Below are 27736 nucleotides of genomic sequence, written 5' to 3' on the forward strand. Positions count from 1 at the left end.
GATATATCGAAAATATAGTGATATATTCCCGATATTATCGACTACCTTGAAATAGCCGATAATATCACAATATTTTCAATATATTGACAATATCGGTAACTTTGATATATATACACACACACAGCAGCCCCCCAACACACACACACACACACACACACATATATATATATATATACATATATATATATATACTCACACATATTTGTTTGTGCGAAAAACATGGGCAAACATGTAAAGAACAAAAATGAAATAAAATAAAAAAGAAGAAAAAACAAAAAAAAGGGAAAAAAGGAAGATAAAGAAAAAGAAGAAATGGAAGAAAAAAAGAAGAGAGTGGAGGGGCGACAGGAGGAAGCAGAAAAAAAGAAAAAAAAGAAAAAGAGAAAGGGAAAAAAGGAAGAAAAAGACAAAGAAGAAAAAGAAGAGCAAGAGGTGGAAAAAGAGAAGAAGGTGGAGGGGCAAAAGGTTGAGGAAAAAGAAAAGGAGAAGATAAAAAGGAAAACAAGAAGGTAAAAAGGGAAAAGGAAAGAAGAAAAAAGAAAAAAGAAAAAAGAAAAAAGAAAAAAGAAAAAAGAAAAAAGAAAAAAGAAAAAAGAAAAAAGAAAAAAGAAAAAAGAAAGAAAGAACAAGAAGAAAAGGATAAAAGAAAAAAAGGAAAGGGTTTGGGGCAGGAGGAAGAAGAATAAAAAAAACAAAAACAAAAAGATAATGACAACCATGTCCCCACAGCCTAGGTGGGGACATCCTAGGCGCCACCTAGGTGGGAAAATAGGGCCTTACCACCTAGACCCATAAGCCTAGGTGGTAGCCCTGTGCCCAGTCTGCTAGGCACTGCTTTTGACAACTATGCCCTTAAAAACGAAATTCCATGTGCTTCTCATCCAATTTTAATGTAGTTCTTTCTTGATTCAGTGCAAGGAAGAAAGGTGATTCATTTGATTTTTGCCTGCCCTTGCAATCTGCCATGATCCAGGAATTTGTTTGAGATGATTTTTCCTAACCTAGATGGTGATATGTAATTTCTGAAACATTGAATATGTGCCTATTAATACATGAAACACTGTGCATGTTTTTGTACATTGTTCTACTTTTGAAGTTAACTAAAATCTCCTACTGAATTTAAATCTTGTTGCTCTAATGTGTTCTCTTAAAATTTTCAATTTACACCTCTAAGGTTATACTATGTAATTCTTAGGCTTCTTTTGATTTCTCTTGTTTGATTTTTAGTGCATGCATTTAGAACTAATAATGTATGTTGTGTTCTGAGAATCTGATGCACTCTTTTGATATGGCCTTGCAATTCTTCTGTGTTTTTTATTATCTTTGCTTGAGTAAGTTAAAAAAATAATAATAAATTTATTGATTTACACATCTTCACATTCATCAAGCACTGACCATCTATCTGAAGGATTTTGAGTAAGCTTATTGCTCTCATGTGTTCTCTTAAAATTTTCTATTATCACCTTTAAGGTCATACTATATAATTCTTAGGCTTCTTTTGATTTTTCTTCTTGTTTGACTTTTAGTGCATGCATTTAGAACTAATAACGTATGATGTGTTCTGATGCACTCTCCTGATATGGCCTTGCAATTCTTCCATGTTTTTTATTATCTTTGCTTGAGTTAGAAAAATAATAATAAATTTATTGATTGATACATCTTCACATTCATCAAGTCTATCTTAAGGATTTTGAGTGAGATCATAGTGTAAGAATCTTGAAACTCAACTTTAATTTTTTCTAGAATTTCTCTTGTGAGTATTGTATAATATTAAAATAGAATTAGATTTTTTGCTAATCTTCAAATTTGATGCTCAATCTTAGATTTCTACGTAATGTATCTACTGGGAGATCCATTGCACTTGTTTTATTTCCTTAGTCATGTGATTCTTGTCTGTGGTTCATGTGGTAAGTTGGTTAGGCTTGATGTTGGTTGCCCATTGATGCAGGATCCACGACCAGAATACAATCTTTTTGGTAGCATTGTGCATTCAGGATACTCACCAGAATCTGGGCACTATTATGCATATATCAAGGTTCGGTGCTTATGTTTTATGCTAGATCCACTTTAGCAGTTTTATCTGAATGATTCTTTTCTTTTATAACTTGTTTCCAGGATGCTAGTGGACGTTGGTATTGCTGCAATGACTCTCATGTTACACTTGCAACTGTAGAGGAGGTTCTGTCTGAAAAAGTGTATATTCTATTCTTTGTCCGGACTAACCAAAGGCCAAAAGTTGTGAAGTCTCTCACCTCTAATGGTAATGGAGTCACTCCTTGCAATGGGAAAGAAGCTTCAGCAATTGAAAAAGCAAATTGCATGCATAAGCAATCAGCATCTGTGCTATCTGATGGCAATTATTCTGAAAAGGGTTTGTTGAACACATCAAATATTGAGAAACCACGAATGAAATTTAGCATTTTACGAACAGCTGCTCCTGAATCTGGAGAAGTTGATGCAAATGGGAGTGGTTGTTTGAAGATACATGATAATGCATCAAAGGAAAGACTGAGAAAATCTGAAGGCTTGCCTATTCAAAGGCATCAACAGGTGCTGTCAACTAATAATATTGGTGCTGAGGGGACAAAATTTTCTGAAAAAGACATGGATTCTACAGCAGTTAAGTCCTCACTGTTACCAGAGCGTCCAAATGGCAGCATAACTAATCAGAAACCTTGTTTTGGCAGTAATGTACAAAATGTGGTGGGGCCATGTGGAGAAATGAAAAACAACAAAGTATCACATGATAACAGTGATTGCTACTCCAATGCCATGGAAAACAAATGGAAAGGGCATGACAAAAATGATGCTGATATTTCTAATTCAAGTAATGGTGGCTTGTGCAGTTTGTCTGGACAAGAGTCTGGTTGCAAATCATCAGGAATGTTTTCTGGGAAAGAGAATTTTGTCAGAGATCTAGACTTAAAAGAAGTGTAAGCTATCTTCTCCCATTTCTTTTTTCCAATAAATATCATAATTTCTTTTATCAAAGCAGTCCTTAACTTCATCTCGATAGTTGTGGGCATCTAGCTTATGCCCATATGTGGAAAGATATTAAAAAGTCTTAGAAAAAATAGCAAAAAGCAAAAAAGAATACTTGTCTGATGGGTGTGTGTGCTTATGTATAGAGAAATGTCACATGAAAACAAACTCAGGAATGGGATACAACACAAACATTTGGTATGACATGGGAACTTCCTAGAACTAGGACATGAGGAGACAACTGTACATTGTGCATGTGTGTGTGTGTGTGTGTGTGTGTGTGTGTGTGTGTGATTATATACATTCAAAATTCTTAATCTAAAGCATAATCATGAAATAATCTCGAGTGCAAATCTATGGAAAAAAATTCTAAGATATGATTAATAAACATTAGGGGCATGTTTGCTTCACACTGTGAAAGTGCAATAATCACAGCTTGTGATTCTAAATCACTTTCACAAAACTTCCACAGGGCAAAGCAAACATGAAAAAGTTGCCCTATGATTCTGAATGCCTTGTAGCCTGTGAAAGTTCATTGCAGGTACCCTGTGAATGTGAACAACTTTCACAAGGTTTTTGATTCAGCTGAGAATTAGAAAAAGTAGGAAAGACGTTTTAAAAGACGTTGCAAGTCTGTAATTACTGTTGGGTTGGGCCTTCATAAATGACCCATCTTCTCCCCTGACCAGCATACTACACTTGCCTTCTGAGCTCATCTTTCAGCTTGTATCCTCCTTGCCTCTTTTTTTTTCCCCTCTTTGTCTGTGGAACTCTCCGGAAAGTGGTTCCCAGTGAGCTCTCCTCTGTTTGTTTGCCTTTTTTGGCCGGAATAAAGGGGATTTTTCTTCCTTTAGAGCTGGCCAGAACTCCCCAGAAAAGGGGCCCGACACTCTCTTTCTTCTTGATAGAAAAATGGACCAAATTAGTGGGCCTTCTCAGGCAGCGTTGTTCTCTCACCAGAAAATGGGCCAGGCAACATGCCCCTTTTTCTGGGAACATCCTCCTACTCATTGGAGAGATTTCAGCAAACGTGGAGATTGTGAATCAAAATGAGAATTGAGAATCACAACCTAATATCACAACCCAAAAACCAAACATAAGAAAGTTGTTCCAGAGAATGTCAATCATGTGATATAATTCTCAGGGACAAAAATTTCACAAGTCGTCCAGCCTGTGATCAAAATAAACATGCCCTAAATATAAATACAAGTTTAAAACTGAAGTGTCTGTAATCACTAGCAAGTTCTAAGAGATAGAAAGAACTTCAAGTAAAAGATCAAGATCACAAAAAGTACGGACACAGTTTTGATTGTCCTACAGAGGTTTGATTGTATTCATGGTCTCATGGCATATCAAATGTCCTGTCGACATGGGATACACATGCTAGGTGAAGTGTACATGTGACACTCATACATACATACATGTGTGTGTGTGTGTGTGTGCATGTGAAAACACGTGAGTGTGTGTACGCGTGTGTGCGTGCATGCGGGTGTGTGCATTCATATCTGCGCATGCACGTTGGTGTGCATGCGTGTGTTTGTGCACCCGTGTGAGCGTGTGCGTGTGTCACACGGGCACTTCACCTAGCATGCATATCCTGTGTGAACATGACACGACTCTCGGACACTTCATGGACACAATCAAACATGTCACACGGGCACTTCACCTAGCATGTGTATCATGTGTCGACACGACATAACACTCGGACACTTCATGGACACAGTCAAACCAGTTTCACAACTAGTCAACAATGTCATTAACTTTATCTATTTTCTTTTATGATCTTATTTACTTATTTTCTGTTCACTTGAGTTCTTTTTCTTTTAAAATTTGTCATTAATCACATTACATTTTAATTTCAATTTAGTTTCATTATTTGATGTTCCTAATTATAGTATTTTAGACTTGTTTCACACACACAAACACATACATACATCTATGTGTATACGACCATGTCCCTGTGTCCTAATTTTTGAAAATTATCATATCGTACCAAGCGTATCTGCACCGTGTCACTTACCTGTATCTGTATCCATGTGTAGGTGTGTGTGTGTATAAAGACTCGTTTCACACACACACACACACATGCACATACATACATCTATGTGTGTATACGACCATGTCCCTGTGTCCTAATTTTTGAAAATTATCATATCGTACCAAGCGTATCCGCACCGTGTGTGTGTGTGTGTGTGTGTGTACACACGCCAACGCATCATTAGCTGGTGATGGCTGGCCATCACTAGGCTGCTGAGGATTGATGAGTAGTTGTGTGTGTGTGTGTGCATACACACACCAACACATCATTAGCTGGTGATGGCCGCCAACACATCATTATCTGGTGATGGCTGGCCATCACTAGGCTGCTGAGGATTGATGAGTGGTAATTGTTGGCCTCTCCCCTTTCCCCCCTCTTCATTTTCTTTCTTTCTTCCTCATTTTCCTCTTCAAAACATCGCCTTCCTTCTCTTCAGCTGGAAAGAATCTTAAAATTCTTTTCTTTCTCTGTTATGTGGCTGTGGACTTTTGCCTGATGAATGTCTCTTCCATGTGACCAACCTCATGTTCATCATGCAAGTACCTGGAAAGTGATCTGCTCCTTAGAATGCCATGAACGGTTATCCAAAATGCAATGATTGGATGAACTTTGAAAAGATAGGATTGTACATGTCAGGCCCTAAAATATGTCAAATATATATAGTTAACTAACAATTAATAATAAACAAATATATACTTAACATTAGATCATTTTGATCCTTCGTGTTGTCAATATCATAGTTGCCAAAGAGGGGAACAAAAGCAAGAAGCAATACGAGAATCAGAATTGTGGTCATTCAAATATTTAGAAGATTCAGAAAGAGGGAAGAGAGCAGGAGGCAGTATGGAGGAATTGTTTAGAAAGCGGTATGTGAATTCGTGTGAAATATTGATACATTGATGGAGGTGAGAAGAAAACTTTTAAGCAACGATCGTCACAGTCAATAACGATATTAACCTATTAGAAAATCTCTAGATGACTTATTTTAGCTATTAGAAAATCTCTAGGTCACTCATATTAGAGAATAAAACACAAAAATACATTCAACAAAAGTGCAAAAATATTCAAGAGTAACAACTTAATAAACTTACTGTGGACTCCAAATGTTTAGATAATAAAAGAATTTGTGTAGCAATGTACATACTTTATCACCTGCTTTACAAATCTAAGAAACTTGAACTAGGCCTATGTGATACTTTTGAATAATAAAGGATTATGCTAATGCTAGAAAATATTTATAGATCCATACGTATGCCAAAGTCATATTCAATTCCAATTTAAAGAGAATCCTTGATTCTTGTCATCTTAAAGGCAAACTTATGACTCAATAACAAAATATGTTATTGTTATCTCTAACGTCCAAATCGTGTGATACTTATATCACTATCATTTTATAAAAACTATACAATCATACTTTCCAAATGCTTGCTAATGGGGAAAGTATAAACTATACATTCAAAATTCCAAAATACAAAAAGAAATCATCCAAAGTGGACTTTCTTTTACTTCGCCTCTTTTGTTTTAGGGAAAGTACAAGTATGCCCTTAGTTTTGAAATGATTTACAAAAGGAAAATAACATACACATGGAAAAATTATTTTTTTCCACCATCTGTAACATCATTATATGAGGTAGCATTTGTAAAGTGATTTTTTTTAAATTTGCATTTTCATTTGTTGACTGTCAGAATATTGTTTTCCTTGTCTCTTCCATCTTGACCGTTGTTGGTGGTTAATGCTTTCTAATAGGTGATAAATCTGTGGTTTCTCAGGCTTTGCCAAGATGCATCTTCTTTTCTACGAACATGTTGCTGGTATGATGAAGTGTATGCTTTCATGCGCAACAAAAAGAGGTTATGTACGCGAGATGCAAACATTCCTGATAAGGATTTGAAGTGAGATTTTTTCCTCTTATTTAATTTATTTTTACTGTTTGCAGTTTTCAACAAACATGAAAACCGCATTTGCAATAGCAATTTTTTATTTTTCTTCCCATGTTTCAAGCCCGAGCTGTCACACAGACACTCAACATGGGGTGCCATACTTGGTCAACATGGAAGGAGACGGGTACAGGTACCGCACGACTTGCGGGTACCCCATGGGTTGGGTCCAGGTAAATGCTGGGTCAGGTTCAAACCCGACCCGATCCAATTTTTTTTGTTTTGTGGTGTTTGACCTGTGGTTAAAGGGGCTAGACTATTTTGGTCTCCCCTCACCACGATAAACCCCTACCCTCTCTCTCTCGCTCTTTTGTTCCCCCCCACCCCACCCCTCTGGTTTACCCCCCTCCCTCTCATTTTTTTTGGTCATTGGGAGGGGGGTTACCTACCTCCTCCTTGAGAGAGAGAGAGAGAGAGAGAGAGAGAGAGAGAGAGAGAGAGAGAGAGAGAGAGAGAGAGAGAGTATGGGGTCCTCCTCCTCAGTATATATGTGTAGAGAGAGAGGCTGTGGGGATGGGGTTACAAAGTACCCCTTCCTTTTTATAATAAAAAAAAACACCCTTTTATGTTTTAAAAAATTTCATTCACCCCTTATTTCTCTTTTATATTTAAAATAGACACATATATATTATATATATAGTCGTATCCCCTTACCCACAATTTTCGACCTTGCCATGTCGTACCCTCACTCGTACCTGTACCTGTACCCTCACTCGTACCTGTACCTGTGTGACATAGAGCCTGAGATATGTTTCACTAATGAATATTGTAAAAAATTTAGAATGCCTGTAACTAGTCTGAAAATTATTGAGGTGTTTTATGATAATGCATGTGGAATTCCTGTGCAAGGAATAACTAGTTATCTAGAAGTTCCAGGCTTTCATTGTCTTATTAGTGATTGTCTATAAATCATATTCTATGTCACATGGGTGCGGGTGCGGCACTTTCAAAAACCTTGGGCGCGGGGGTGTGGCAAGGGCAAAAATGTAAATAAAATAAATAAATAAATAAATAAATAAATATATATATAGGGGGGCCTGCTGCGCGGTCAGTGGGCGGGGGTCCGGGGGGGCCACCCCTTGCGGGGGGGGGGGGGGGGGGGTTATAGGGGGGCAGCCCCCCCCCCCCCCCCCCAATTTTTTTTTTAAATTCGCAGCCATTTCATAGGGAATTTTAAAAAAAAAATCTACAAAAATGGACCGAAATGACCCTGGGTGCGGTCAACGCACCCAGGGTCGGGTTGACCGCACCCGCGTCGATGCGGGTGCGGCACCCTGCTAGCCGAATCCCTGTGACATATATTCAACAGATCCTATATTCATGGTGGCATTATGAACTTTTTTATGCCATTGTCCCGCTGGACGCTGTGTATGATAGAGTCCGGTGGTTTTGCTCTCCATTTGCATGTGACCAGTGTGTGAACTTCATATTAATTTACTTCCTTGTTTCCTTTTTGGTTTTCCCTTCTATTCATTATTTCGGTGTGGATGCTGTTATTGATACTCTGAACACATTAGAAGAGTCCAAAAAGCTCTTATTGGAAAAAATGTAGTCTGAAACTATATAAATAATTGAAACATGGTAAGTAATTTGTTTAAAATGACAATTTGTCTTTGAATTAAGATTAATCTAGTCCTGGAAAGTAGGAATCACTAGATGCTGAGCATAGAAGACTTCCTGTTGGTTCAGTACCATAGTTACCGGAAGCAAAATGGATACCTGAAGCGGAAGTGGGGAAGTGAGTGTTAAAAAGTAGAGTGAAGCGTGGAGCGGGATTCGTTTTGGAAGCGATTGTGGAAGCGTATGAGAAGCGAAAAAGAAAACGTGAAGGAAATGAGGGGGAAACGAGTAGGAAGTGAGGGGCAAGCGAGGGAGAAGCGAAAAAAATAATAATAACATGAACAACACAAAAAACAAGGGGGAAGTGAGGGGAAAATAAGAGAAAAGCTAGGAAAAACTAATGGGAAGCGAGTGGGAAGTGAAATGGAAGCAAGTGGGAAGCGCACTTCCCCCCCCTCCCCCCTTAGGGAGGCGCTTCCGGTAACTATGTTTAGTACTATTACATATATGTTCAATTGTTTCAAACTTCTAAATAAACAATGCTTAGGGCTCAACGAAATCTAGATAGAGAGACAAGTTTGACATTTATATTTTTTTTTTGTCTTCTAGAGAGAGGGTGACATCCCCTCTAGAGTCCTCTATCCTTTAGAAGATAGAGTTCTACCAAATATAGAACTCTTTTTCTCTCTAACTTCTCCTATTATTTTATATATATATATATAATTTTTTAATTAATTAGAGATCTATCTCGAACACCTATCTAGGTAGAGTTCTACTCCATGTAGAACTCCACCTTATCCAATAAATACAAATTTTGAAAATTAATTAATTAATTAATATTTAATTATTAAATAATTAATTTTTTAGAATATTCCAAAGGGTGTCGCCCCCCTTTGGAAGTCATCTCATAGAAGAATTTTCTCTTAATTTAACCTTTAAATTGATTTTAAAGTTTTAAATTGGCTGTACTTAGATTTTGGATTCGGATCTAAATCCAAATCCATATCCAAAATTCATATGGATACCAACTTGGACCGGATCCTAGTTAATATGGGTCTTGGACTAGGTACAGATCTATATCAACTCAGATCAAACAGATCGTATCCAATCTAGAAAATGGTAAGAATAGAGGTGAGTTATTTTTGAAAAACGTGATTTTCGGGCCAACCATAACCCGATTTCTGAAAAACGAAATACCAATGTTCTCAGAATTACGAGACGCATCTAACGGTATACTTACCTGATTTTTGCCTTTGAATTTTACCTAAATTTAACCTGAATTTCACTCATTTTTTTGCTTGATTTTAAAGGTTAAAAATAAAATGTTTCTCAAATATTATCCGCCTCATTTTGGTCTTGTCAGTGGGCCTAGACCCAACTGATGTCACCTATAATTGAGGATATTTTCTATGATTTTTATCACATTTATAAAATACTTAGCCAAAATTTTAGAAATTCAGAATTTAAAACTATGGAAAAACACACGATATTACAACACGGGAGCAAAAATTTCATCATCGTCTATTCCATACTCTTCCTTTAGCTAAAAATCTAGCTTTATACCTCTATAATGTCTTATCACTTTTAATTTTATAAACCCATCTATACCCTATTGTTTTCTTTTCTTTAGGTAATGTTTGAATTTTTTAAGTTTTTGCTTTCTCTAAAACCTTTAATTCATCATTCATGGCTATAATCCATTCTTGATGGTTCTTAGCATCATTATAAGAGGATGGTTCTATATATGAGTAGATGACCATTAGACATGCTCTCTACTTGAGTTCAAAAGAGTCATATGACACAAATCTACTTGGAGCTTTGGAAATCCTCATGGATTTTCTAATACTAGATGAATCTATGTCTTGAGTTTGAAAATATCTTTCTAGGACAAATGGTAGATGATCTTTGGTGCGTCGAGAATAAGTTTGAAGTTTGAACTTCGTTATGTGTATAGTCTATACCGTCAAGACCTTCATTCCCATTCTCATGTGCATTATGAGTGTCCACATTGTCACTCTCATGCACATCATGAATGCCATTACTATCATAATTGGCAACTTTATCATGCTCATTAGCTAGATAAAAAAAAACAATAATCATAATGTTCTTTGTTTTTATCTTTATCAAATCCATTTTCGTTTTTAAGAAACGTGACATTTCTTGAAATATATAACTTGTTTTTTCTAATTTCATAACATCTATTCCCTTTTTGGTTTTCAGCATATCCCAAGAAAACACAAGTTATAACTTTTGCAGAAAGTTTGTTATTCCTGTTGGTTAGGACAAAACATTACAACAAAAAATTCTTAACCTTGTAAGAGCGGCTTCGTCCCAAAGTTTTTTAGGAACATCTTTAAATATAAGTGTTCTAGTAGTGTTAATAATGTCTGTTTTCTTCGGTTGACCCATTTTGTTGAGGAGTATAGGGACAAGATTTTTGATGAATAATCCCATGTAAATCAAGATAATTTTTGAAGTCATTTGATAAAAATCCTCATTCGGAATCATATCTAAAAATTTTAGTGTTGGTTTTAAAATTACATTTTTTGTATAATGATGAAATTTTTGGAAGCAATCAAATACTTTCGATTTATGCTTAAGAAAATATATCTATGTCTACTAAAATCATCCATGAAAATAACATAGTATGATACTCCTCATTTGGACACAACCATAGCCTTTTCCCATACATCTGAGTCCACTAATTCAAATGTTCTTTAAACATAAAATGACTAAGTCCATATGACAAGGATTTCATTTTACCAAAAATACAATATTCACAAACTAAATTTTGTTCTTTATATCTTGTAAGAAATGAAAATAAATTTAATTTTGACATACTAAGATGTCCTAGTCTTTTGTGCCAACTTTCTATATCTTTCTTTTCCATAAAATTACAAAAAACATGGTTTGATAATTCAAGGTTGTCTATTACATAGAGATCTCTCTTTCTATGACCTCGTTCAATCGGCTTCCTGGATTGAAGATCCTGTTTCGAACAACCATTAGATAAGAAAGAAATTTTACACCCATGATCCGCAATTTAAAAAACATATAAGAGGTTTAAATTTAATTTTGACATTATTCTAACATTTGGTATATGAAAAGTTTGATGTTTTTGCAAAGTTTCAGAACTTTTGATTTTTAAAGAGGTTCTATCGACGATTAAAACATAAGAATCATTTAGATTAATATGAAATCATTTGGATTCATATGAAAAGAAGCTCCAAAATCAAGAATCCAAGAAGTCTTACTTAGATCAATATATGTGGATACGGCCGCACCGAAGAGAGAGAAAGCTTGATTTTTTAACATTGGTTGTAATGCTTCCATGAGTTGTGCTAAAGACAATGATCCCATGCTTTTTGAGTTTTCATCTACACCATTTCTTTCAAAAGATGGTCCCGTGGAAGCCATCTTCTTTTCATCTCTTTGTTTTTCTCTACTTTTTGGGCAAAACGGCTTGATGTGACCCGGTTCATAACAAAAATGGTATATTAATTTGCCACTTTTCTTATATTCATAGTCTTTTCTTCCATGATCATTTGAGCTTCTCCCATACTCATTGGAGCTTCTCTCATAATCATTGCTTCTTTCAAAGCGAGGAGGCTTATAAGCCCTTGAGTGATTTTCGGGCCTTGACATAGCAAGAACTGACATAGCAAGAACTGATTCTTCATCTTTAGTAGATGAGGGTTATTTAGTCTATTTTTTTCATAATTAATTCTTCAAGAGTTTCAACTATGGTAGGAACTCTTCTTCCATGAAGAAGGGCCGATTTGGTTCCTTCGAATTCGGGTCTAAGGTCATTTTGAAATTGGTAAAAGTGCTTTGTTTTAATTTGATTTTCACGAAGTTTTGTATCTTGGGGGTAATGCCACTTATGCTCTAAAAGAGTCAATTCATCTCAAAGAAGATAAAGAGCATTATTGTATTTCTTAATGCTCATTTCTCCTTGGGTCATGCATGGCTTTAACTTTGTTTTACACATTACATATATGAGTTATGTTTTTTTGACAATATATATCCTTAAAATATTTTCATGCATCACTAGTAAAATCAAAATTTTGCCAAACTTAAACACCTCTTGATGTCAACACTATTAATGAGCCATCCAATAATTTTTGAACGACCCATCCTCTATTATTTTCATCTTTTCTCGTACTCCCCAACGACCTTAGACATTTCATGTCTTTGAAGTGCTACTTTCTTGCCATTGTCAATCTTGGTGAGCATAAGTTTGGGTTCTCTTTCGGTAACATCAACCAAACCCCATAAACCCTTTTTCCATATTTTGTATTTTACTATGGATACCCATATCACACAGCTTATATAATTGGGTCTCACGGGAATGGAGATAACATCTCTTTTATCTTCCATTTTTACAAGAGATAGAGATAGAGACCAAGAGCAAAAAGAAGAGCTAATAAAGAGCTAACAAGAAATGAGTTGAAGAGGTTTGATGATGCGCTTCCTGAGGCAATGGACCGAGCTTCACTCACGGTCCTTCTCTTGATCTTCACGTACAAGCCACATTTTAAGAGATCCAATGACACTGATACCATGTAACAAAACAAGAAATATAACTAGAGGGTGCCTCTTATGGGCTTACAAGAACACAATCTCAAAGGACACAAAGACCACTTATGGGTAAATCATACAAGCACATGGGCCACTTAGGAGCCAAGAACAACCTAAAAAATATAGAATTTGTATAACAAATATGATTCAACAAGCATTACATGCAAGAGGGGTTATACCCCCTATTTATACACAAAAGCAAGCAAAGAAGAGCCATTGGGAAGTTCTGCCAACAACTATACACTTTCCAACAACTAGAAATATAGCGGTTGGGAGCACTCCCAACAACTCTATTTCAAGAGCATTATAAGGACTATAATGCCTTTGATAAAAAGAATAAATTACAAAAAATAATAAAAACCTAAAGTGCCCCTAAAAGTAATATAAAGGACTATTGTATCCCTAATGGTTACAACTTATTATAAGGTTGTGAAAAGACTAAAATACCCCTATTAGGTATTTAACTATTATAATGAATACTAATGTATATATACATTACATTATATATATATACATATCTTAACACCCCTTCCCCTTCTCTCTGTCTGTTGCAATAAGACAAATAAGAAGATGAGAGGAGGTACTCTCTCTCTCTCTTTCCGTGGTCTCGCTCTCTCACCCTTTTTGGCTCTCATCCGCCCGCCCCCTCTCTCACTTTTTTTTCTCTCGATTCCCCTCTCTGTCGAGAGAGAAAGGGAGATAGAGAGGAGAATTGAGAGAGAGAGAGAGGGAGACAAAGAGGGGGAAGATGAGATCCCGAATAAGGGGGAGAGCGAGACTAGGGAGAGAGAGTCAAGTGTTTTGGGTAAGGGGGGAAACAACTCTATTGAGCTGCCTTGTGGCCTATTTAAAGAGGATTTAAGCCCCTTTCTTGTTAATGCTTTTCTTAAGCATTTTGAATACAAATTATATATATTTTTATTGTGCTCTCGTGCTCCTTTTGTGAATCATCATGTTCGACAAAGATGCGAAGATAAATCTGTCCTTCAAGTTAAATGAAACCAACTACATAATGTGGGTAGTCGCTATAGAGAAAAACCTCAAGGGAAAGAAACTTTGGGGATACATTAGTGGTTCGATTCTCGAACCACAATTAAAACTCACTAAGAAGGAAGGATAACTATAAAAGACTCTATGAAGATGAGAAAAAAAAACTATAGAAGATTATCAATCCAAAATGGAGATTTAGAAAGTGAGCATTGTTAAAATAATATCATGGTTTATGAGCAATGTTGACCTAAGGGTATGCGCTAATCTTGTAAAGTTTAGAAGGGCCAGCGAAGCATGGATATTCATGAAAGGTATGTATACACAGAAGGACTTTGCTAGGCATTTCTTTTAATACAAAAAAATAAGATCTATGATGCAAGGTGATATGTGTATACAGGATTGCTATAGTACCTTATACCCGTTGTGTGATGAACTTGCTCTTCTTGAATCCCGATGGAAATGAGTTATTGAAATGAGACAACACCAAATTGAGAGAGAAAACTTCTTTAGCTTTCTGCATGGCCTCCGTTCGGAGTTTGAACAATTTAGAGGTTCTTACTCCATAGAATTTCCTCTCCTCTTAATGAAGCATTTGTCGAGTTATGCCAAGAGGATACTCATCTATATGCGAACAAGAAAGTTGACGAAGTACAATCTATGTCTAGATTGGGGAACAACCTGAAAGTATATAAGCCTCCTTATTTTGTGAGAAATAACTATAGTAGAGGGAGAGATTATATGCCACTTTTGTAATGAGCTGGGACATATCAAGCCCAATTGTTCTAAGCTTAAAAGGAAAGTGTTTTCTGTTGGAGAGAAGCCATTCAAAGCAAATGAAGAATCAAAGAGGGATGAAGACATCAAAGATTCCATTGCTCAACTTACGAAAATTCTTCAAAGAGTCTCTTCTACTCCATCCACTTTCGGAGCTGCGGTCTCATCACCTCCCGGTATGTCTTGTTGGATAATTGACTCGGGTGCTTCTTTTCATGTAACTCTGAATGCCTCTTCTATTTAAACAAAGTTAAAATCTTTTGTTTCTACCGCTTATGGTACATCCTTAGATGCTAAAGGTATTGAAGATCTTAAAATGACTTTTAAACTAATCAAAAGAATTCTTTGTTCCAAAAATTAGAATAATTTCAAAACTAAATTTAAATATTTTTTCGGTTTCTCAAATATCTGATCATGGTTGTAGAATCTCTTTTTCATGTACGGATTGTTCTGTGTCGATCTCTAGTCCGGGAAGCTGATTCGGCAAGGCCATAGGAGAAAAGATCTCTATTATATGAATTTTTTGTCTTTACGCTATAAATCATTTTATAATCATGTTCAATCTAAGGATGTTATCACTTAGCACAAAAGACTTATTCATTCAAGTGCCTCTAAATTGTATCTCTTTCCTTTTTTAGAAAAATTTTGTAATAAAAAGGAACTTACTAGCAGTGATTGTATTTGTGAAAAAATGCTTGTATTTGTGAAAAAATGCATTCTTCTTCTTTTTCTAATAGTAACTTTGTTTCTAAACGACCCATTGAGTTGTTGCATTCGGATGTATGGGGATCGACGATCATGTCTAAATGAGGTTTTTCTTATTATGTCATTTTTATTGATGATTATACTAGGTATATTTGGTTGTACTTAGCTTCAAATTCGATGTCTTTTCTATATTTAAAGAATTTTATAACCTTATCAAAAACCAATTTCAAACCAACTTATCTATTTTTAGATCCGATTTGGGTGGTGAATATATGTCAAATCAATTTAAACATTATTTTAGATAAAATAAGACTATTCACCAAAGATCTTGCCCCAAAACTCTCCAATAAAATGGACATGCAGAAAGAAAATATAGACATATTATTGAAACAACTAGGATTCTTCTTATTTCAAAAAATGTCCCTAAAAGTTTTTGGGTCGAAACCGATCATACATCTGTATATCTTATCAATAGAATGCCTTCCTCTTTAAAAAACATTTCACCTTTTGAAAAATTATTCAAAATATCTTCGGATTTCAAAAGAATAAGGGTATTTGGGTGTAAATGTTTTGTTCTCTTCTAAGGAGAGGATAAACTTTCTCCTAAAACTTTTGAATGTGCTTTCATAGGTTATGGAGAAATTCAAAAGGGATATATATGTCATGATTATAAAATTGACAAATTATATATTTCAAGAAATGTGACTTTTTTGGGAGATCAAAATGAGTTTGAACACAATGAATCTAAGGAGGAAGTTGACTACTCTTTTCTGTTTGAGTTATTACCTAGGAACAATTTTAATGTTTCTATTAATTTCAATAATATTGAATGTGGCGACGAGAGTGTTTCTCTTGATATTGATAGGGATAATTCCTTTGATAGGTATAATACCCTTGTTGAGAACTTCAATGAAGTTCGTGTGTATACTTGGCAGGATCGTGAAAGTAGTCATCAAAATGCTTTTGAAATCTATTCCCAAAATGTGCCTTTAAAAGAAAATCTAGTTGAATCATTGCCTAGAAAAACTCCTAGGATGTCTAGACTCTAGACCTCCTCAAGGATATGTGTCCTATAAGTCTTTTTCATCGAGATATAGAGCTTGTTTGATGATGATTTGTACCTATCACGAACCATCAAATTTCCATGCAGCCAAGCAATATTCACATTGTGTAGATGCCATGACATTAGACTTAGAAAGTCTTAACAAAGCCAATACATACATACAACAACAACAACAACTACGCCTTCATCCCAAAACAATTGGGGTCGGCGATATGAAGCAACAAAGAAAATCATTATGGGTCTTCCACATGAATCCTTCTCCTCTATTCATTTCTATCCAATGCCATGTCCTCGGTGAGGTTCAAAGTATTCATATCCTTTCTTATCACCTCCATCCATGTCTTCCTAGGCCTACCCCGACCTCTTTTAACTAATATATTTTTCTATTTCTCCATCCTTCTAACTGGAGCATCATTATGCCTTCGCCGAATATGTCCAAACCACCGTAAACGATTCTCTCTCATCTTATTTTCAATGGGTGCAACACCTACCTTCTTACGTATCTCCTCGTTCCGAATCTTATCTTTTATTGTATTTCCACACATCCATCTAAGCATATGCATCTCAGCTACACTCATTTTTGAATATGATGTCTCTTGGCAGCACAACATTCCGTACTATATAGTAAAGCGGGCCTAATAGTCGTCCTATAAAACTTTCCCTTCAACCGCAATGGCATTCTACGATCGCACAACACTCCAGTTGCACTTTTCCATTTCATCCACCCAACCTTTATCCTATGATTTACATCTCCATCAATTTCTCCATACTTTTGAATGATAGATCCCAAATATTTGAAACAATCATCCACCAATATTTCTTGCTCACCAAGCTTCACTACACTCCCATCACTACTTCGTTGCTTACTAAACCGACATTCCATATATTCTGTCTTACTCTTATTCAACTTAAAACCTCTTGCTTCCAATGTCTGTCTCCATAATTCTAACTTAGCATTAACCTCAGCTCTAGACTCATCAATCAAAACAATATCATCAGCAAACAACATACACCACGACACATTTTCTTAAATTGATCTCGTAAGCTCATCCATCACTATAGCAAATAGGAAAAGGATTAAAGCAGATCCTTGATGTAACCCAACTGTTATAGGAAAATTGGTTGTCACCCCTCCACAAGTGCGGACATTAGTTACTACTCCTTCATATATATCTTTAATTATACTAATGTACTTGAGAGAAACACCTTTCTTCATCATTGTCCACCAGAGAACGTCCCTAGGTACTCTATCGTATGCCTTCTCCAAATCAATAAAAACCATATGCAAATCTTTGTTCCTCTCTCTATATCTCTCAATAAGTTGTTTAAGAAGATGTATAACTTCCATAGTTGATCTTCCAGGCATAAAACCAAATTGATTCTCCGATATCATGACAATCTTCCTCAACCTAGACTCAATCACCCTCTCCCAAAGTTTCATAGTCTGACTCATGAGTTTTATACCACGATAGTTTGTGCAATCTTGTATATCACCCTTATTCTTATATAGAGGCACCAACGTACTCTTCCTCCACTCATTAGGCATCTTATTTGTCCGCTAAATCTTGTTAAAAAGATTTGTCAACTATTCTAAACCTTTCTCTCCCAAGCATTTCCAAGCCTCGATAGGTATACCATCTGGGCCAACTGCCCTTCTTGATTTCATTTTCTTCAAAGCCTCTGCAATTTATTTCTTTTGAATCTTGCGCATGAAGTCACGATTCATCTCATGAAAAGGAATGGAGAAGTCTCCAAGATCCTGAGCATGACTTCCATTAAATAGCTTATCAAAATAATCTTTCCATCTCTTCTTAATCTCCTCATCTTTGACTAAAACCCTTTGCGTTTCATCTTTGATACATCTAACCATACCCAGATCCCTCGATTTCCTATCTCTCATCTTTGCAAGCCTATAAATATCCTTCTCGCCCTCTTTGGTATCCAACTTGTCATAAACCTCCTTATATACCTTATCCCTCGCGTTTCGAACTACTTTTTTAGTTTTCTTCTTTGCTATCATATACTTCTCCAAATTCTCATTATCACGACTCTTACTTAGATTTTTATAACACTTTCTTTTAACCTTAATAGCTAATTTGACATCCTCGTTCCACCATGATGTATCCTTACCTAGCGGTGCACTGCCTTTAGACTCACCCAATACCTCCTTAGCCACCTTTCTCATGCCACCCACTATCTTATTCTACATTGATTCTGAATCCTTCTCGAGACACCAATCCGCTTCCTTAACTACCTGCTCTACAAACATTCCTTGTTTAGCTCCTTTCAGCGCCCACCACTTAATTCTAGGATCTATCCTATGTCTATCCCTTTTGCGGCATTGTCTAATTCTAAGATCTAAAATTAAGACTCTATGTTGTGGAGCCACACTTTCTCCCGGTATAACCTTACAATCGATGCAACAACCCCTATCTCTCTTTCTAAGTAGGAAAAAATCTATCTGACTCGTATTAACCCCACTTTTAAATGTTACTAGGTGAGACTCCCTCTTCCTAAACCAAGTGTTTGCTAAGATCATATCGTAGGACAAACCAAAATCTAAAATCCTTTCTCCACTTTTGTTTCTTTCTCCTATACCATAGCCTCCATGGATACTTTCAAATCCATCCCTACTAATGCCTACATGTCGATTAAGGTCACCGCCGATGAAAAGTTTTTCTCCATAAGATATCCCTTGTACTACTCCATCTAAATCTTCTCAAAATTGACACTTAATGGAATCATCTAAACCTACTTGAGGTGTATAAACACTAATAATATTAATAATATCCGTACCTAATACTAATTTAATAAGTAAAATCCTATCACCCTTCCTACGGACCTCAACTACATTATCTATAAACTCACGACTCATAACAATCCCTACTCCATTCCTATTCCTACTTATTCCTGTATACCAAATCTTATATCCTCAAGGTTTTATCACTTTTGCTTTCTTACCTACCCATTTGGTCTCTTGTAGACATAAAATATCAATCTTTCTCCTACACATAACATCTACTAACTCTACCAACTTACCAGTTAAAGACCCTATGTTCCAAGTGGCTAACCTAATTCTATGGTCTTGGACTAACTTCTTTACCCCCACCCGTCCAACAAAGTGAGGGAACCCTTGCCTATTTGACACCACAACCAGGCGTCGGTGTGACGCGTCGCTTCTGGGCGACGACCTAGCAACCCTTGCCCATTTATCACTGCCTCCGGGCCTATAGAGTACAACGCGTCGCTCAGTAGGGAACGCTCCAACGAAATTCTCATATTGGTTCATATTCATAGGGAATGACTAAGTTTTTATGCTGGCTATCACTGGCCTACCACAACCCTCCTTTATCCGGGCTTGGGACCGACAGTGTATAACTAAATAGTTATACACAGACGGAGTTAACAAAGCCAGTACATGGGAGGTAGTAAACTTACCCTTTAAGAAAAAGACTACGGGGTGTTGATGGGTCTTTAAAGTAAAAACAAAAAAGTGATGGTTCTTTAGAGATATATAAAGCTAGGCTAGTTGCCAAAGAATACTCACATGAGTATGGCATTGATTATAATGAAACCTTTGCCCCTGTTGCTAGAATGACTGGTGTTAGGACTTTGATTGCCTTAACTTCCATCAAACAATGATGTATCTATATGTTAGATGTCAAAAATGTGTTTCTTAATGGTTAGCTTTGTTAAGAAGTTTACATGGATCATCCTCCTAGGTTTGCAGGCCCCAAAAGCTTGATATGACCAATTTAATAGGGATGTTATTGATAGTGGTTCTATTTCTTGTTATACTGACACTACTCTTTTTGTGAAAAATGCAAGAAGCAATATAATTATCTTATTATTATATGTTGATGATATGATTATCATTATGATTGATAAAAAAGATATTGAAAAAATAAAAAATATTAAAAAAAAGGTTTTGATATGTTTGACCTTGGTTTTTTGGAATAATTTTTAGGTATTGAAGTTGCATATTTTCTTCGGGGATATGTGCTTTCTCAGATGAAGCTTGCATCATGTATTATTGCTAAATTTGGTCTAAATGACGAAAAAGAAGTGGATACCTCAGAGGTAATCAATGCAAAGATGAGGGCTAATAATGAAACTCCTTTAGAGAATCCCACTCCCTATCTTCAGTTGATTGGTTCTCTTACCTAGTTATCTATCATCAGGCCAGATATAACAAATGCTGTTCGTACTGCAAGTAAATTTCAGCATGCACCTACTACTGTTCACATAGCCTCCGTCATGCAAATTGTTTGATATCTTAAGGGGATAATAACAAAAAGAAATTTTTTATCCTCTTCTTCATCTCTTAACTTAATTGCTTATACTGACTTTGATTGAGGTGGTAACCCCAATGATAATATTTCTACTATAAGATACTGTGTATTTCTTGGGGATTCACTTATATCATGGCAATGTAATAAACAACAAAATGTGTCACATGGCGACTGCTATTACTGAACTTGTTTGGCTGAGGAGTCTGATCAAAGATATGTGAGTCATCATCTTCACTCATTCGAAGATGTGTTGCGACAACAAAAGTGTGCTCTATATTGCTAGCAACCACACCTTCCACGAATGCAAAAAGCATATTGAGATGAACTATTATTGTGTTAGAGAAGAATTTATAAATGACACTATTAAGCTTCCTTATGTTACATCAGAATATCAACTTGCAGACTTTTTCACCAAAGCAAGCTTTGCTTTCGCCTTGCTTCTCTTTCCTTCTTGGAAAACTCTCGGTAATCTCACTGTCAGTTTGAGGGGGGTGTTAAAATATATACATATATTCATATATGTATATATTTATTTATATATATATATACACACACATAAATGCATGTATATATATATTTCTTGTTTATGTATATATATATATATATATACATGTATATGTATATATATTATGTTCTTATGATTGTAAATTAGTAATGCCCACCAGGGGCATTTTATTCATTTTCTCCTTATGTAATAGGAGTTGCCCATCAGTAGCCGCATTGTAATCTTTATTTTTTTTATTTTTCTTTTTGGCGTCCCTTTCACATCAGTGAAAGGGCATTTTTGTAAACAGCCAATAGAGCTGAGCTGTTGGGGCTCCCCAACAGCTATAATTATAGCTGTTGGGAGATCTCCAACAGTTCTACTGAACTGCTTTGTGACCTATTTAAAGAGGGTTTCAACCTCTCTCTCTTGCTTAGTTGTCATAGGCGCTAGGCGGTGAGCCCCTAAAAAGGCCTAGGCGGGGCCCAAAATAAATAAAAAAATAGAAAAAACACAAAAAACATATAATAAGAAACATGTATACAACATAAAATGAATTAATAATCAGTATACAAATAATATGTTCGTTGAACACTTTAAAACAATTATATTACATAACCTTAACCTCCTCAAACAAATTAAAAATAAATTAACAATTGAATAAACAAATCGTGAATGAATAATGCTCAAAAAATAAAATCATGCATACAAAAAAAGTAACAACAACAATAGACATAATACAAACAATAGACAAATAATGCCTTCTTCTTAACAATAGACATAATACAAGCAATAGACATAATATGTCTTATTCTTCTCAACAATAGACATAATACAAGCAATAGACAAATAACAGGCTTGGTCGCCAAGGCGGTGGGGCTGCGCCTAGGCATCACCTTTGACAACTAAGCTCTCTTGTTAATGCTTTTCTTAAGTATTTTGAATATAAATTATATTTATTTTTATTGTGCTTTCTTGTTCCTTTTGTGAGTGATGTATTAGCCCTTTGTGGCTTATTGTATTTTGCCCATTAGAGGCTTTTGTGTGTCTGCATACATTGTAGCCGTAAGTGGCATTGTTCTTGTTCACTTGTGTTTTCATTACGTGTGGAAGTGTAGAGTAATTAATTGAGAGGATAGACAGGTAGAGGGAGTGTGAGGTTTAATAAATAAAATACGAAGAATGATTATTAAAAATCCAACATACTTTATTTTTCTATTGGTCGAAAATTTGGGTTAATTCCCCTCCAAAAGATTGGGCTTGGCCCATGCACATTAGGATCTAATAGGATGAAATCTATGCCTCTTATCTATTTTGAAATATCATTGATGGTTTTATGCGTGAAGGGTGTTTATAAACATATAAAAGTAACATGTTGAAAGATGCCTTGCATTCCTGAAGTATTGTGATTACTAGTGTATAGAACTATCATGCTATCTCGAAATATGAGGGGAAAACAAAAAGTGGTTTCACTTGTTAACGTCCATGAAATGTCATGGGTGTTAACGACACATGCATAAATACATTTGCCATGATCCTATATGTGGGTGCCTAGAATAGCCAATACGGTTTAATGTATTCTGGCTAATCCAATGCAAGATGATCTTCACCTTTGAGGCACAAGTGATTAATATACTTTTCAACAAAGGTTGAGTATATTAAATAAGCCTTTTGGACTTCTGTCAAAGATCAACCAAGATCCATTGACCTAATCTGTTATCCTAGTAACTTTTTTCAGCTAAACCATATTGGCAATCGACCAAGATCCTTGCCTGGAAATATTTGGTGTGACTTGGCACATCAGGGTTGGGTACATGAGCCTATTGAGCCATCTTGACCTGATGCCTATCAGTGAATGGGTATTGCACCAAGTAATGAGACAAATAGAAGATATAAACAATTAAAACTAATAGTACATCTTTTCTAACTAAATTAAAAGTTGTATTCTAGGAAGTAGTATCCTCTGTCACATGGATATGAATGTGGGAATGGGAGACAATGCGGATACACTTGTTATGATATGGTGGTTCTCAAAAATTAGGATACAGGGACATGCAGTCTTTCACATGAGCACTTCACCTAGCATGCCTGTCTTTTGTTGACACTTTGCCTAGCATGTATATCCTTACTAAACTAACCTCATAGATTTGATCCATATACTCAGTCTGGTAAGGATCCTCCTTTGGGTCATTGAAATCCGATGTGTACAGGGTTTTCTGATGCAAAAATTAAGTCATAAATGCACCAAACTTTCCTGACTCAAGAAACCCAGTTTTCTCATCGAAAAAATGATCCATGGGTCAATTAAATCGACCATGTTAAATGCATCTATGAAGTTAGATTGAGTCAAACAAGTGAGTTCCCAACTAGATTTTAGGTACAATTGTTTGTAGCAAATATATATAATTATAATATAATAAAAATAACAATTTTTAAAAGAAAAAAGAAGGAAAATGCAAACAAATGCAAAATAAGTAATCGAGATCATAAAAGTTAATTGGTAAAGTTAATCACACAATGTTGACTGTGTGCAACATTGGTTTAACTATGTCCATGAAGAGTCCTGGGGTACACAATGTAAGTGAAGCATCTGTGTCATAAGAGATGCCCATCCTAGTCACTATGGACATATTTGCCCAATTGACACATCTGAAGGAATCAATGTTGGACTTATTGGTTCTTAGCTATTCATGGAAGGGTTGGTGATTGGGGTTCTATAGAGACCACGTTTTATTAAAGATCTGAGCGATCAAAAGATGAACAGATGGTTTATTTATCACCGAGTAGAGGTGAATGCTATATGGTGGCAGTGGGGAATTCTTTGGTGTTGAATTGTGGTATTCAGGAAAAAGTTATGTTGACTGCGAGCAATGTGTAAAATTCAAACACCATGGTCTTGCAACCTGATTTTATTTTCCTAAAATGTCACAAAATGCAAAGTTCCTGTACTTGGTAAATGCTCTTTGCCACCTAGCATGGGAATAAATAGTTTGTAGGCTAATTATCAGCTGGACGTTTACGATGAGCAAGCTATAGAGTGAACTGGACTTCCTGACTGTGACGGTGGCTTTGTAGTCTTTGGAGACAAAAAAAGTTGCAAACTCTCTAACAAGGCTGGATTTGGGGAACCTCAATATTTCTTTCATTTCTTATGCACTGCCATCATCTCCGTCATCATTATCAAGGCCTTTCCCATGTACACAGGACCTACTTGATGATTCTTATCCTATGTTCATCTCTAGTTAAAGCTAAGGCCTTAATCAAGCTGTAGTTTTGAATGCCTCTTGTTGGCTTCTCCAAGTCTTTGGTCTGCCCCTATTTTCTTCAACCTATATTATCTCACCACTTGAAATAGTTGCATCCTTCTACATGCAAAGCGCAACCTATGGAAATGTCTGTCTGCTGGTAAAGTTTTGATGAGTGGTATCTCATTGCTGCCTTTTGGTCCTTTAAAGTGACACATAAGGCTGTAGGTAGGTGATCTGATGGAACCTTGAAAGTAAGTCTGCAATCATTTTGCATCTTCATGATCTCCAATAGCATTTTTGTGTCAATGGAAGACAGAGAACAAAAAGATAATGGGAATTTTTGTGAGATCACTGAACAATATTGGAGGGTAAGTATATTTTGATATTCTCCTATCTCACAACATGCCATGCTAGGTCTAAGGCACGTGGATACATGGTTTCAGGTACAACGCATACTGGGTTTTCATGTTCACCTGTCACATGGGTGTGGGTGCGGGGGTGCGGCACTTTCAAAAAACTTGGGTATGGGGGTGCGGCAAAAAAAATAAAAATAATATATATATAAAATTGTGCAGGGGAAGGGTCGAGCCCTCTCCCTGCGCCCTCTTTGTGCAGGGGAGGGGTCGAGCTGATGAGTTGTGGAGCCTGATTCAGAGTTTTTGCCCTTGCAGAAAGGGGGGTGGGGGGTCCTGGGGCTCCCCCCGGCGCAGCTCCCTCTTTGTGCATACTGGGTTAATAAAAAAATTGGACAATTTTTTTTTAATAAAAAATTGGACACAAATGACCCTGGGTGCACTCAACGCACCCAGGGTCAGGTTGACCGCACCCGGTGCTGCACCCGCGTCGAGTCGCGTCGACACGGGTGCGGCACCCTGCTAGCCGAATCCCTGTGACATAGATGTTCACCAATATACTATTGCTAACCAAAAGAAAGCATTTTTGAGATGGTCTAAGGCACGTGGATACTTGTATATACACAGCTATCTAGATGACTTGTTAAAAATTTATGAACTTCTCACAATATGAGATCTCATCATTTTTGTTATGTTAAGAGTCATCAATGTCTTATCAAATATTTTGACTTCATATATCTAACATATACTTCCTCGCTTTATTTTCAGGCCACTCTTGATATCTGATGCTAAAGCAACCTTTAATTCACAAATTCCACAAGCATTGAAGTCACATCTACTTGAACGCATAGAATCATTCATGTTAGGGCAACATGACTTTATGCTGAGGTTGGCTAACCTTCTGCCTTGTTTTCCTTCTCATTTTTTCAGTGCATCTTTCGAAAGTAGCCATCAGCAATCATTGTAGCCATGTTCAGCTCTTACGCATTTGTATTTGCTTGCAGGAGCAAAGGCATATAGCCGCTGGTGTCTTCCCCACTATGTATTATGTTCTTTGAAATATTTCACAGCATTGATGCCTCGCTTGAGATGGAAATCACTGGTACACATCCTAATCCATTAAACACTTTTCTTTCACACCGTTTTTTGGCATTGAATTTTTTTATGGCATTAAATCACTGTTCTTTTTTTATGGTTTTTTAAATTGACGATCCCTCTTTTGGGTTGCCATAATATGCTGTTTTTATTTTTCCTGCTGTGTGATTTCCCAGGTCAACACCAGAAAGATTGAAAATTGATCATGTGAATATCATCCAGAGCAATTCTGTGGCAGTTTGTTCTTTACATTTTTCTGCAGTACAGAAGAGGCTGAGGAGATATTTTGCAAAATTATTAAATATCATTTTTGTCACTGTCAAAGTTTCTTTTTTGTTGAGCCAAAATTTCTCTTTTCATATCCCTGATTTAGAATTTCATGGCTATGCTTGACGTTTCGTATTGGCTGCAAGTTTTTGCATGCGGCTTTTTATTTGTGGAAAATGACCATACTGTGCTACAAAAATGATGTGTTTCCTGAAATGCCTTGCAATTTTTGAAATCCGCTCGATGTTTAGTTCTGCGATTTTTTGTTGTAAAAAGACATTTTTACCCTTCATATGAATGAATTTTTTCCGATATGCGAACTTCATCTCAAATATTCAAATATGTGAATTTTATCCTAAATATGCGATTTTTCTCTTAAATATGTGAATTTTCTTCCCCACATTTGTGAATATCCTCCTCCTTGTGTCCCTTATGCAATTTTACTAAAAGGAGGCTTGGACATTTTGGGAACTTTCACAATTATGAGTTATGAAGGTCCTCAAAATATGCATACTTTTTTTAAATAAATAACCTAAAAAATGTCTCACATCCCTCACGCCCCTGAACTCCCACCTTACAGACAAGGGGGTGTTGCCTCGTTGCAACCCCCAACTAACTTACCGTGAAGTTGGTTATTTAAAAATCAGGGGCTTATATCAAGGTAGAAATCAAGCTTCATACTTCAACAATTCACACATTTTGGTGACCTTTGCAACTCATGTTGTGAATGTATGGTAAATGACCTCATGCTTGATATTTGCAAAAGTGTTGTTAAAACTTTTAACTGTGCTTCAAAAGTGCTACTGAAATTTGCATATTTGGGAAAAAAATTGTAGTTATATTTGAGTGAAAATTTACATAATCAAGAGAAAATTTGCATGTAAGAAAAATTTTATATTTAGATATTTGTGATGAAGTTATCATATCCGAAGAAAATTTGCTTGTGCGAAGGGTAGAAAGATTCTTTTATAGTCAGAAATTTATAAATTTTGACATCGGGCGAATTTCAAAAATTGCAAGGCATTTTTTTAGAAACATGTCATTTTTGGCGTACAATACCATCATTTCTTGTTTTATTTGTGTAGTTTGCTATGTTGCTCACAATATAGTCTTGCATCAACAAAGAACAAGAATTTTGTGCAAATTTTTTATGATTGGCTTTATCATATGAAAATAGCTATGCGTCATGCATTCCTCTTGCCTGAGGTGGGAAATGCCTTTATATGAAAATAATTGTGTCATAGATTCAGTTATCAAAGCACAAGATTATTGCCACTACTTTGGGGGCACCAACCCAAATCAATTTAGATAACCATGCAAGGTCATGAGTCATCTATTTGGGCTCAAACATTCAATGGATTATATA

General features: G+C 36.0%; 1 protein-coding gene across 1 annotated transcript in view; it reads left to right on the plus strand.

The window, feature by feature from the left end:
• The window catches only part of UBP25 (ubiquitin-specific protease 25), a 50106-nt gene extending 23520 nt beyond the window's left edge, over positions 1-26586 (plus strand). Inside the window, exons 5-10 of the mRNA XM_089995373.1 lie at positions 1949-2035; positions 2116-2933; positions 6791-6913; positions 25777-25896; positions 26013-26110; positions 26280-26586. Coding sequence (XP_089851499.1) covers positions 1949-2035; positions 2116-2933; positions 6791-6913; positions 25777-25896; positions 26013-26028 — 1164 coding nt within the window. The 3' untranslated portion in view covers positions 26029-26110; positions 26280-26586. The remainder of the gene's footprint in view (positions 1-1948; positions 2036-2115; positions 2934-6790; positions 6914-25776; positions 25897-26012; positions 26111-26279) is intronic.
• Positions 26587-27736: the final 1150 nt, after the last annotated feature.

The sequence above is a fragment of the Nuphar pumila genome, chromosome 2 (genome assembly GCF_984573655.1).
Source record: "Nuphar pumila chromosome 2, dmNupPumi1.hap1.1, whole genome shotgun sequence".
Lineage (NCBI taxonomy): Eukaryota > Viridiplantae > Streptophyta > Magnoliopsida > Nymphaeales > Nymphaeaceae > Nuphar > Nuphar pumila.